General features: G+C 38.1%; 1 protein-coding gene across 4 annotated transcripts in view; it reads right to left on the bottom strand.

Annotated features, from left to right (window-relative positions):
* The window catches only part of Ecpas (Ecm29 proteasome adaptor and scaffold), a 154,344-nt gene that overhangs the window by 13,942 nt on the left and 126,952 nt on the right, over positions 1–13,450 (bottom strand). For all 4 annotated transcript variants that reach the window (XM_045146666.1, XM_045146662.1, XM_045146650.1 and 1 more), the window contains 7 exons: positions 11,190–11,269; positions 10,527–10,632; positions 8,961–9,008; positions 7,535–7,656; positions 5,315–5,465; positions 3,062–3,127; positions 967–1,056 (listed from right to left, as the gene is read on the bottom strand). In XM_045146666.1, coding sequence (XP_045002601.1) covers positions 967–1,056; positions 3,062–3,127; positions 5,315–5,465; positions 7,535–7,656; positions 8,961–9,008; positions 10,527–10,632; positions 11,190–11,269 — 663 coding nt within the window. The remainder of the gene's footprint in view (positions 1–966; positions 1,057–3,061; positions 3,128–5,314; positions 5,466–7,534; positions 7,657–8,960; positions 9,009–10,526; positions 10,633–11,189; positions 11,270–13,450) is intronic.

Genomic DNA, 13,450 nt, shown 5'->3' on the forward strand with positions numbered 1-13,450 from the left:
CCTCAAAAAGTTAAAAAGCTTACAAAAATAAAGAGAAAAATGGAGGTACCTGACCTTTATAAGATCTCAAAAAGGAAGTTATTTTTCTATCTAAACACCTGTAGACTCTCATATAAAAATTTCTAATGACTACCTAAAATGACCACTCCCTACAACAAGGGGAGCATCTGATAAAAACAGAAAAGCCAAAGGACAGAAATGATTCCACTAAAAAAAGGTAAAACAAGCTGAACAAGGTGACACATACCAATAATCTCAGCACTTGGGAAATGAAAGAGGCAGTAGGATAATAGTCCAAGAACAGCCTGGACTGAGACCTTGACTCAAAATTTTCTGAATCAGTCACATTTTATTTCCAGATTAGTTAATAGCTTTGCCATTCATATAACCACTGAAATAAAATGTTTAATATGTAATATCAGGTTTTATAGAAACATGAATTTCAGGCTGGAGGGATGGCTTAGTGGTTAAGGTGCTTGCCTGCAAAGCAAAAGGAGCCAGTCTCAATTCTCCAGAACCCATATAAGCCAGATGCACAAGGTGCCACATGCATCTGTAGTTCATTATCAGTAGCTGGAGGTCCTGGTGTGCCATTCTTTCTTTCCCTCTCTCTCAAATAAATAAATAAAAATACATTTTTTTTTCTTTCCCCAAGGTATGGTCTTCCTCTAGCTCAGGCTGACCTGGAACTCACTCTGTACTCCCAAATTTCCTCAAACTCACAGTGATCTTCCTACCTCTGCCTTCCACATGCTGGGATTAAGGGTATATGCCACTACATCTGGCAAAAATACAATTCTTAATGTGTATGGTGACAAATGCCTGCAATCCCAATACTAGAGATGCTGAGATAGAGGGATTACCATGAATTCGAGGTCAACCTGAGCTGTGACTTTATAGCCAGCCTGGCATCCACAGAAGCATTCTCTCTCAAAACACAAAAAATAAATGTGGGTGTTCACCTACCTTAGTTCCAAGACCTACGCCACTCCTGATCAGTTCACATAACCTGGGAACTAGCTCTCCCAGTACCGACACATCAAGATATTGCAGGCACTTTTGAAAAAGAGTAAATATAAAGGCAAACCTTAGCAAACAATTTAGTCAACCCCACCTCTTCAATGGAAAAGCACTCATGTCAAATATGTACCCACTAGATTTGACATAAAGATGAAAAAGCACAGGTTTAGTTTTGTCCTGATTTAAATATTTATTTAAACCACCACATATTACAAAGATAAAAATCACTCACCAATTGTTCAACATTAAAAATAGAACAAACATAATGAAAAGTATCAATTTACTAAAGGAGAGATTAATGATTACCTAGGATAGGAAAAAGGGTCTATCTGGATTTACTCCTTCTGTCAACCCATGCTATATGTAAAATACCTAGATTAAAACTGACCTTCAGCCGGGCATGGTGGCAGAAGCCTTTAATCCTATCACTTGGGAGGCAGAGGTAGGAGGATCACCATGAGTTCAAGGCCACCCTGAGACAACATTGTGAATTCCAGGTTAGCCTGCGCTAGAGTGAGACCCTCCCTAACAAAAAAAACAAAACAAAACAAAAAAAACCTGACCTTCTTCAGTGGGCTTGCCCGACCAAACCATCCCTATTACATCAATTTCTTAGATGACCTCACTATAGCTTACTATAATTTTGAAAATATAAGCACTTATTATTATTATTAATGAACATTCCCATATGATGCTAACAGCTCCTATTTCTTTTCTTCTTTGTTTTTGTTTTTAAGGAGGGTCTCACTCTAGCACAGGCTGACCTGGAACTCACTCTGTATCCCAGGCTGGCAACAAACTCATGGTAATCCTCCTACCTCAGCCTCCCGAGTGCTAGGATTAAGGGTGTGCACCACCACACCTGGCTAATTTCTGTTTCTTTAAATTTTACTTTTCCCTGAAGTCCCACTAAGACATAATATGCTTAAGCCAAATTTTGGTAACAGCTCTCCTATTGGTACTAAAAAATATTCTTCCTGTACAGCTTTCAAAGAAAAACAATTTCCAGTTGCAAATTCTTAATCACTATAGGGAATGTCCTGAGTTCACTCTACCAAAGCTTTAAGAATTTTAGAACACAGAACTTTAAAATGCTATGAGCAAACTGGACGTGGTGGTGCACACCTTTAATCCTAGCACTCAGGAGACAGAGGTAGGAGGATTGCCATGAGTTCAAGGCCAGCCTGAGGTTACATAATGAATTCCAGGTCAGCCTGAGCTAGAGTGAAACCCTACCTTGAAAAGCAAAAAAAAAAAAAAAAAAAAATGCTATGAGCTATTCCCTGAAAATTCCTTCCTATGCCTGACACACATCACTACTGCTCAGTTGCTTCCCCTTTCTTCTTTGCTGCCTACATCATTAAATGGTATCTTCAGATTATATCTCAGTCACTCCCAGACAATTCTCAGAAGAGATAGCAAAAAAAAAAAAAAAAGCTGAACCTGTCTAAATAGGCAGAGCAAAAGACAGATACAAATTTATAGATGATCTTCTTAATGCATTATTCTCACTGTAATATAAATTTGTACTTATTTTAGCATTTAGATAGTTACTTATTTCAATTAGTAATTAAGAAATAAATGTTAAGAAAAAACTGCCCATAAAAATATCCAATATTTTGTGTTGGAGAGATGGCTTAGCAGTCAAGGCACTTGCCTAAAAGGCCAAAGGATCCAGGTTTGATTCCCCAGGACCCACATAAAGCCAGGCACACAAGGTGGCACATACATCTGTTGTTCGTTTGCAGCAGCTAGCAACCTTGGCATACCCATCCTCTCAGTCTTGCTCTATCTCTATCTGCGACCCCCCCCCTCTCTGTCTCTCTCAAATAAATATTTAAATATATATACAATAGTTACACACAAGTTAAAAACTAAAAAACAAAAAGGTTTTTAATAAATAAAAAACTGAAATAGAAAAAAAACACCTGGAATCGTAATAGTTGCATGATGCACCTCCTCACAATCCACTGTATTTAAGGTTAAAGAACTGCACTTGAAGGGAAACCAATGAACTTTCTCATGGTGTTTAGAAACTTACCATGTTGATTGTTTCCATCATGGGAGAGGATTTGGCAGCACTGAGTCGAGCACTGTCCATCGCGGCCTAAAGAACACAAATCCAAGCTATTCAGAATATTCAATTAATTAGGATCCTTTTAAAAATGAATCTGCACCAAAGTCAAATGTAAGTCTAATTCTAATTTCTTTTCATCCATACTCAACAATTTAACTGTCCCTTTCTCTTTCAAGGTCAGAAACTTAGTCAACAGTTAGAAATTAACAAAGTATGAGTGAGGAATATGCTCAGTAGTATAGTGTGTACTTAGAATACACAAGGCTCTAGGTTCAATCCTCAGCATTTCAAAAAACAAAAACAATTAATTCACATACTATGACTCTGAGCATATCAACCAGCTTTCCAAGCCTCCATTCTCCATTTTACTAAATCAAGAAAAATACTTTCTTCATATATATATATATGTAATTTCTACCCATGATTTTTAAAATTGCCTAAGGACAAAATGAAAGTACATTTAGTTCTTTAGCTTAATAACAAGATTTCATGTCCACAATGGTATTTTAAACAAAACTGTTTACTAGAGGACAGGTTGACTCTATCAGACAGAAGTAAAGCATAGATCTGCCTAGAACTGCAAAATATGAACCAGAATTGTTGTCCCCTAATTCTTAATACCTAGTAAACACTCTGGAAACCTAGGATGGGACAAGTTATACTAAAATGATGGACAAAAGAGAAAAAATAGCAGTAGTAGGAGACAAAGAGGGAAAAAGTAATTCATTAAAGCAGTTTAGGCAAGTTCATAATGGAATCATGAGGAGGTAGCTCAGAAGTTAAAGGTGCTTGCTTGCAAAACCTGATGACTCAATTCCCAAGCCAGATGCAAAAAGTAGCACAGGCATCTGGTGTTCACCAGGAGTACACCCCCACCACACAAATGCAAATATTTTTTAAAAATAAAATAGTGAACTGAGACTAAACACTTAGATTACATGTGAAGCCTAATAGTACTAATAAACAAAGATACATGTTTAAAAAAAAAAAAAAGACAAGAGCCAGGAGTGGTGGCACACACCTTTAATCCCAGCACTCAGGAGGCAGAGAGAGGTGGAGGATCGCCATGAGTTCAAGGCTATCCTGAGACTATATAATGAACTCCAGGTCATCCTGAGCTAGAGTGAGACCTTACCTTGAAAAGCCAAAAAAAAAAAAAAAAAAAAAAAAAGACACATGGAAAAATAGGCATGGAATAGAAACATACTTCACAAAAAGAAATATAAATAGCTAACAGAGTATCAAAGGATAATGGCAATGCATGTAAAAGAAAAATGCAAAATACAACAGTGAGATTTTTGCTCATTAAGCTGATAGACAATATTCACAAAGATGGATAAAGGACATACCTAATAAAAAGAAAGTGTTGGGCTGGAGGAATGGCTTAGCAGTTTGTTTGTCTTTTTTTTTTTTTTTTTTGCCTGCGAAGTGAAAGGACCCCGTTCAATTCTCCAGGACCCACATAAGCCAAATGCACAAGGGGGCACATGCATCTGGAGTTCATTTGCAGTGGCTGGAAGCCTAATATTTCTCTCTCTTTCTCTCTGCCTCTTTCTCTCAAATAAGTAAATAAGATATATTTTTTAAAAAAGAGAAAAAAAGTGTTAAATTTATATTAGTGATGAAGTCCATTTCCACTGGATGCACAAACTCATGAATGAGCTAGATAGGGTCTCCCCACCAAAGAAACATAATGAAGCACTGCATGCAGTAGCTTAACAGTGTTGAAAAGTATCACCAGTGTCATGGAGTATGACTACAGACTCTCAATAGACATATTTTGTTTGTTTGTTTTTGTTTTTCAAGGAAGGGTTTCACTCTAGTCCAGGTTGAGCTGAATTTCACTATGTAGTCTCAGGTTGGCCTTGAACTCACAGTGATTCCCCCTGCCCCCCAAGTGCTGGGATTAAAGGCATGCACCACCATGCCAGGCGATATATCTTTAAAAAAAAAATCATCTATTTTAAGCAGAGAAAGACAAGACAGATAAAGAGGATGGACATGCCAGAGCTTACTACTGTAAACAAACTCTACTCATGGGCCAATTTGTGCATCTGGCTTAAAAAAAAACAGAAACAAGGGAATCAAACCAAGCCAGCAAGCTTCATTAGCAAGCACCTTTAACTGCTGAGCTACTTGCCTAGCCCTGGACCTCCATATCTTAATAGGAAACATCTTTCATGAATACTTACCAATATATATGTGCTATTAACTCACCTTTTCTTGATCTGTAGCCCGGAGGCTCAAATAATTGAGAACCTGAGGCTCCAATACACTTAAGGCTTCCAACAGAGCTGGGATGAGTTTGGGTGCATGTGGTTTCAACATGGCTCCTGCACTTTTGCTGATCTTCACAAGGGTGTTAATGCTAGAAACAGAATACAAGTCCTAAGTCCTTTTAGCAAATAGAAAGCCCTATAATCTAATAAGGTAAGAATGTTTTACAGTTTGGGTTTTTTTTCACTCATATGGTTACAAAGCCTGGTCTTGGCAATTCTGGGCAGGCAGTGAGTAATGAGGTGCTAAAGATTGAACTCAAGGCTTCTAGTCCCTTGGCATTTTTAGTATTTTATTTATTTATTTATTTATTTATTTATGGGGGAGAGAGCAGATAGGATAGAGAGAAAATGGACATGCCAGGGCCTCTAGCCACTGCCAACGAACTCCAGATGCATATGCCACCTTGTACATCTGGCTGACATGGGTACTGCGGAATCAAACCTGGGTCTTTAGCCTTTCAAAGGCAAGTGTTTTGACTGCTAAGCCATCCCTCCAGCCTCCTTGGCACTTTTTAAAGAAACTTTTGGGCTGGAGAGATGGCTTAGCGGTTAAGCGCTTGCCTGTGAAGCCTAAGGACCCTAGTTCGAGGCTCGGTTCCCCAGGTCCCACGTTAGCCAGATGCACAAGGGGCGCACGCGTCTGGAGTTCGTTTGCTGAGGTTGGAAGCCCTGGCGCGCCCATTCTCTCTCTCTCCCTCTATCTGTCTTTCTCTCTGTGTCTGTCGCTCTCAAATAAATAAATAAAATTTAAAAAAAAAAAGAAACTTTTTATTTAACATATTTTCAAACATACATGAAAAAAGCAAGGCTCAGAAGTGGAATTCCTTGTCCTCTCCAACTATGTCAACAATTAGTAACATCTGGTCAACTTTATTCCATTTGTCTCTCCTCCATACATTCAGGCACTTTTCTCTGCCATTGTATTATTTGAGAGCATACTCTTAACTAAAGTTTAGCATATCACTAGGAGAGAAACACTTTACCACAGTCATATCATTTTTCACACACTTTAAAGATACTAATAACTTCTTGTCTACTATTCAGGTTACCCTGATTGTTCCACAAATTTCATTAGGAGTTGGTCTGTGGCTAAGGGAGGGGCTTAGAAGACCACTCACCTCCCTAATGAGCTAAGAATAAGTGACATAGCCACCAGTAAGAGATAAGAAGAAATACTGTGAGATTCAAGGGGATAAGGGAGGGTAATATGGGGTCAAAATATCAAAATACAAATTCCAAAAAAGGAATCAGTTTGTGGTAAATGTCTGAAATCCCAGTACTTGGTAGGCTGAAGGAGGAGGACTGAGAGCTCAAGGATGGTCCTGCCAATGTAGCAAAACTCTACCAGGATGAAGGAAAAAAACATCGGTTTGTTAGAATTAGAATCCAAAGTTTATCCACTGGAATTTACTACATTCTTAAAACTTTAACAGTCCCCTTCTTTCTCTTTCCTTCCAATTGTGTCACTGAACATGCCCCTATATAGATGTGTAGCCTAAATCATGTAGGAGTCATTAAAAATTATATATATATGTATATATGTATATAGCCAATGCCTATAATCCCAGAACTCAGGATAAGGAAGGAAGAACATTATTTGAGACCATGTGTTGTTGCTACAAAAATTCAAGGCCAGCCTAAACCACATAAGATGATTCTGGCTCATAGTCAGTGCTACACATGCACAAAATATCTGATTATCATTTCTGTTGTTATAAATTATCACTGGATTTGGGTGTGGCTGGCCTGGATCATCATCAGTAAGTTCTCCATCTGCCAGTGGATTTAGGAGCCACTAGTAATCACCATATAGATTAGTTCACTAAGGACAGAAAAACAATGATATTACTAAGTGTTAAAATCACCAAGCAAACCCCCTGAAGACCTGTAGCAAAACAGAATGTGTTTTCTGGGAAAAGGACCAATAACAATAAAATAACATGTGACTCAGAAAGCTAGCTGGAATCAAGATCCCTGTGAAAACATTACTATAAAAATATTGACTCACATCTGTTCATAAATGTTTGTGTCATCTCAATGGATTCTCCTCAATCTCTTTCTCCATATTTTCAAGAATCCAGCATTCAAAAAAACACATTTTCTACTGACTGGCTAGGAACTAAGTAGATCAAACACATTCACTTGAACTGATCCAAACCTGAGGGCTCGGACTTCTGTCACAGGACTCATCATTCCTTTGTCCAGAAGGCAGGGTAGGAGGACAGCGATGGTTCTCTGGCCAGCTGCTCCTTTTGCAGGGTCACACATTTTCACACAAACCTCACATACAAAGGGCATGGATGTTAGTGAAGCTGGCCTCTCAACCACTAAAGCATTTCTTTGACAAAGTGCTTTTCACTTCAGTATCAGTAGAAAAGAATAAATGGGCCTCCTTTCTATGACACTATAGGACAATTCAGAGGAATTGCCAGTAATAACTCCCAGAGGTTGGTCTATATTTAAATAGAAAATCTAATAATACATATTATTCTCTAAATTTTGATTTTCCGATTTGTGTGATGGGGACAAAAGAGGTGAAGATGAAACAAGAAAATGTGTAAGAAAGATGCTTTGTCGTGTGAGAGTGTGTGTGTGTGTGTGACATATGTGTGTGTGCACATGCACATTTGATGTACGTGGTTGTTCAGTGGCTGGGGGAGAACTGTGGGTGTTCTTCTCTACCACTCAATCACGAAATTCCTTGAGATGGGAAATTAACCTGGAGCTGCCACTTGTGATGAGTGATTCTCCAGTGTCTGCCCTCCTTACCACTGGGGTTATAGACATGTATGACAAAACCAGCTTTGGGTGTGGGTTCTGGGGAAAAAAATCACACTCAGATGGCCTCCACCCTCCCAGACCCTCATACATAAGTGGCAAGAACTCTCAACTACTAAGCTACATCCCCAGCGAGGAGGTATCTTAGTGAAAGCTCAATGTAAAAGCACCATAATCAGCATGGTGGCAGGACAATATAGTGGTCAGCAATACATATTTGGAAATGCAAAACACCTGCATTTAAAACCTAGTTTTACTATTTATTCAGTGTAACTTAGGACAAGACTTATGCAATTAGAATGTCACTTACAGTACCAAGTTCCAGTGGTAGACTATTTAATTTTGACAACCCTGAAAACCTCATAAATATAAGATGAAGAGAAAAACAGATGTTTCAGCTAAGTGAGTAATGTGTTCTTCAGAGTCAAGGCGTCATGAAAAAACCTATAGAAATTCACCATTTAGCCAGGCATGGTGGCAAACACCATTAATACCAGCACTCAGGAGGCAAAGATAGGAGGATTGCCATGAGTTTAAGGCCAGCCCAAGACTACATAGTGTATTCCAGGTCAGCCTGGGCTACAATAAGATTCTACCTCAAAAAAACCAAAAAGAAAATTCACCATCTAAAGACACTATGTTTCAGATATTACTATGTCAGCATGACAGTGCCCACTTTTTCATAAAATGCAGTTTCAATTATAACAAACCAATTACAAGGCAACCAAATGTTATCTCATAGTACAAAATAATACAAGCACACAAAGAACCCCATCATACTCCATCCCTTCTGTGGGAGCTCTCACCTTGCTCAGAGTTTTCAGAGCTAGTTCTGCTGCTTTCCGCACAGACTCCTAAAAATATGAAAAGTCTGGCCATCATACAAGATAGAAAGACTTCTTTCTCATGTACTCTATGACATACAAGATATATGTATATATGTACACACACATACACATGTGCTTCATTAGGCTCTTTGCAAAACAAGGAATATTATCATGCCATATGACTATTTCCAAAATTGGGAAATGAGCTATTTTGACCATATAAAAATTTTAATTATTAAATATGAGAGTACAGAAATAAAATATACTATAAAAGTAAACATATAAAATCTATGTAAGGATTCTGAGTTTAAAATTTCTAATAAATAAGGCAAAATGAAGGAAAATTTGAGGGTTTAATTTTAAAGATATCAAAATACCCCAAATCTAGATTACCCAGTGCTACAGCTGGATCTTGATTGTCCTCCAAAGTCTCAAGTGTTAAAGGCCTAGTCCTCAGAGTGGCACTACTGGAAGCTTAGAGATGGGACACAGTGGGAGCATTTAGGTCACTGGAGGAATGCCCTTGAAATGAATGATGGGACCTCGGCTTCCTCCCCCATCTCTTTGTTAGCCCTGAAGAAAGTATTTTACTCTATCACATCCTCTACATACTGCTGCCACACTGTGCTGCCTTTACACAGGCCCAAATCTCCAAAACTGAGCTAGAATAAGCCACTTCTTTTTAGAAGTTAATTGTGTCAAATAGTTTTATAGTAACATGGAAGAAGTAAACCACCAAAGAAAATTCTGAAACAATTTTTATATATTACATTATCATGAAAAATGCCCTAATTTATGAAACTGATTAAAGTAGAGTCAAATAGAATCATTACAAATTCTTTCAAAACAGTTGTATGTCCCTAATCCAACAGCACTGTGGTGCTTCAAATTAGATGTCCCCCATAAACTCATGTGTTTTGAATACTTGACCTCAGCTGATGGCAATTTGGGAAATGGAGCCTTGCTAGAGGAGGTATGTTGTTGGCAGCGAGCTTAGGGATGTTATAGCCAGCTTCCCTTTGCCAGAATTGGGTTCACTCACTCTCTTGCCAGTTTTCACCTGCTGTGGCTGAAGTATTGTAAACCTCTGTTCATGCCACATTTTCCCCTGCCTTCATGAAGCTTCCCCTCAAGACTATAAGCCAAAACAAACAACTTTCCTCCCATTAAGTGTTCTGTGCCAGCAACATGAAGGCAACTTCAACAAGCATCAAGAAATCTCTTTTGAAAAGTCAAACTGTAGCCACCTTCCTTAAGCTAATTGAACTCAAAGACACCTGAGCGGGGCATGGTGGCACACACCTGTAATCCCAGTACTCAGGAGGCAGAGGTAGGAGGATCACCGAAAGTTCGAGGCCACCCTGAGAATACATAGTGAATTCCAGGTCAGCCTGAGTTAAAGTGAGACCCTACCTTGAAACCGCCCCCCCCAAAAAAGACACCCAAACTTGTAATTCGCAGACACATCAAAGATGAAATTTAGAGAAAAAACTGTGGTTTCTTAAAATTACTCTAGAAATAAGTGTGAATTTATTTCTACAATACCTTAATATCATCTTGTACTCGAAAAAGTGTTTCCCAAATTTCTGGAAGTTTATCAATGATGTCATCTAAAGATCTTCCTCTCAATAAATCATTCAAAGCTAAACAGCTGAAAAAAAAATTATTTCAAATATATGATCAAGTAAGCTCAATATTTTACTATGAAACATTGACACATCAAACAACAATGTAGATTCCAGTCCTATTTTAGGACCCAATATTTTCATCCCAAGATACTCATAGCCATTATCATCTCAATATATCACAGACAGGACATTTACAACTATCAAGTATTTGTTTCTTACGATTATAATATAATCCCAATGAATGAAACACCAATAAACCATTTTTAATGACCCATGTGCCTTCAACACGTAATAGGTACTGAATATGTATAGACTGCATATATAAATGCTACATTATGAATCCATGAGAAACATATATCAGTGTCCACCAATTTAACACATGATCTTCAGTTTCTTTAATTTCCTATTTACATAAATTAACTTAGGCAAATCATTGACCAGAGTTTACAAAGCTAAAGAAAAATAATTAAACAAAAATATGCTACTAATATGTTATTTAATAGTTGATAGTAAGACTTGAGAAATATGAAGGAAAAAAATTCAGTTATATCTGACTAGTTTTCTAATTACACAGTAGTACCTGGATTCTCGAACTCGCCACATATTGCTGGTAAGATTCTTAATCAAATCTTCAAGAATTTCCTTCAAATACTTATCCACCTAATGAAAGCAAAAAGGTAAAGTTAAGGCTATAAAATCTACCAACAATCCAATTATTCACCTCTAAAATATATTGATCCTTTTCCTGTATTAAACAGATGAAGTGTTTCTCTTATTCTACAAATCCCTTGCCACTTTGCAATCACTCTAATCAAAAACTGGCTTTTCTCAGTGCATGAAAATAAAGTATAATCACCTAGAAATTGCATATAAAGCCCACTGTGATTCATCTTCGCTCCAAAGGTATCCTGTTCTAACTTCTGTTCTTTGGCACATACTATCTCTATAATAATCTTTTATGTCCAACTTGATGGGCTAACTCCTTTTTGTTCCTAGAGATTCAGATTCAGAGTGGCCACCACTCAAAGATTGGCCTAGAGATACTCCTCTGTGTCCCTACGGTGCCTTTAGATGCATATTAGACAATGCAGTAATAACAATGCTGCTCCACTACACTGGAGATCTTGATGGCAAAATGATGCCTCACTTATCTTTGTACCTTGCACAATACCTAGTTCAAAAGTAAGTACTACAATTGTTCAGAAGGAAAGGTGAATTTGATTTTTCAAACCATGGCAATAACAAATTGATAGTACACTCAAGTTGTCATCCAAAGACTTTCAGACATTGAGGCTTTCTCACTTTTACTCATGTAGGTAAGTTTTCTTATGGTCACTTATATGTGAGAAAATCAAAGCAGAGGTAAATAAATAACTCATTCTCAATTGAATAAACAGACATGTTCCTCTATCCCTGCTTCTATGTGCCACAGGTAATCTAACCTAATCTACCTTCTATTCACTCATATCTCAGGAGCCTAGCAGATCTACAGTGCCCACTGGCCTATTAAATCTTGGCTACTACACCTGCCCCTAGAACAAATGGAAGTCAGTGAGCCTTCAAGGCTGACTCCTCAAGTAGCAACCACCATGAATAGGAATCCACTCAACCTCATATCAGATCAAAGAAAGAGAACAAACCTGCAGAGTCTTATAAAGCTCATGGACTATACTTAAAAGTGAAATACAAGCAACCATGTCAGTACATGCCTATACCCCAGCGACCGGGAAGGCTGAGGCAGGAAGCTCAAGACCCAGCCAGCTTGGACAACACAGAAAAACCTTGCATAAAAAAATTTTTTGCAGGCTGGAGAGATGGCTTAGTGGTTAAGTGCTTGCCTGTGAAGCCTAAGGACCCTAGTTCAAGGCTTGATTCCCCAGGACCCACGTTAGCCAGATGCACAAGGGGGTGCACGCATCTGGAGTTTGTTTGCAGTGGCTGGAAGCCCTGGCGCACCCATTCTCTCTCTCTGCCCCCCCCCATCACTCTCAAATAAATAAATAAAAATGAACAAAAAAAAATTTTCTAAGGGGCTAGGGGAAGTACATCAGTAGTAAAGCATCTGCCTAGCATGTGCAAGAACCTGAGATCGATGGATCAACCTCCAGTATTGGGAGAAAAAAAAAGTAAAAAGAAGATATTGCAAAGCCACTAAAGGACTTCAACCTAAACTTGTATAGTTCAAGTTGCTATTACTCACATAATTAAAATAAAGAGAAGCAAAAGGTAATGACGGGGGCTGGAGAGGTGGCTTAGTGATTAAGGTGCTTGCCTGCAAAACCAAAGGATCTCAGTTCAATTCCCCAGGACCCATGTAAGCCAGATACACAAGGGGTGCATGTATCTGGAGTTTTTTGTTTGTTTGTTTGTTTGTTTGTTTTTTTGCAATGTCTGGAGGCCCTGGAGCATCTATTCTCTCTCTCTCCCTCTTTCTCTCAAATAAATAAATAAATTTTTAAAATAACAAAATTTTAAAAAGGTAATGATGGTCTGTGCATCAGAGATAATTCCGAGAACACAAAGTAAACTCAAGGAACACTTTGGAAGCAGAATCAACAGAAATTGCTGCTAGATTAAATGATTAGATAGTATGATACACACATAAATTCATGAGTACTGAGAATAGAGGAGGAAGATTATTTTCTAAAGCCCTTTTCTAGACATGTTAAGTTTATGGAATCTTGAAACAATAGTCAAGTGAAGATGTCAATAGGCAGTTAAATTTGGAGCACTTTTAATGCCTGAGCCAGAACTACAGGACTGAGAACCATTACAATAAACATGCTACTTAATGAGTCAGGAAACAATTAAAAAAAAAAACTGAAACAGCAATAGGCCTTC

The sequence above is a fragment of the Jaculus jaculus genome, chromosome 1 (genome assembly GCF_020740685.1).
Source record: "Jaculus jaculus isolate mJacJac1 chromosome 1, mJacJac1.mat.Y.cur, whole genome shotgun sequence".
Taxonomy (NCBI): domain Eukaryota; kingdom Metazoa; phylum Chordata; class Mammalia; order Rodentia; family Dipodidae; genus Jaculus; species Jaculus jaculus.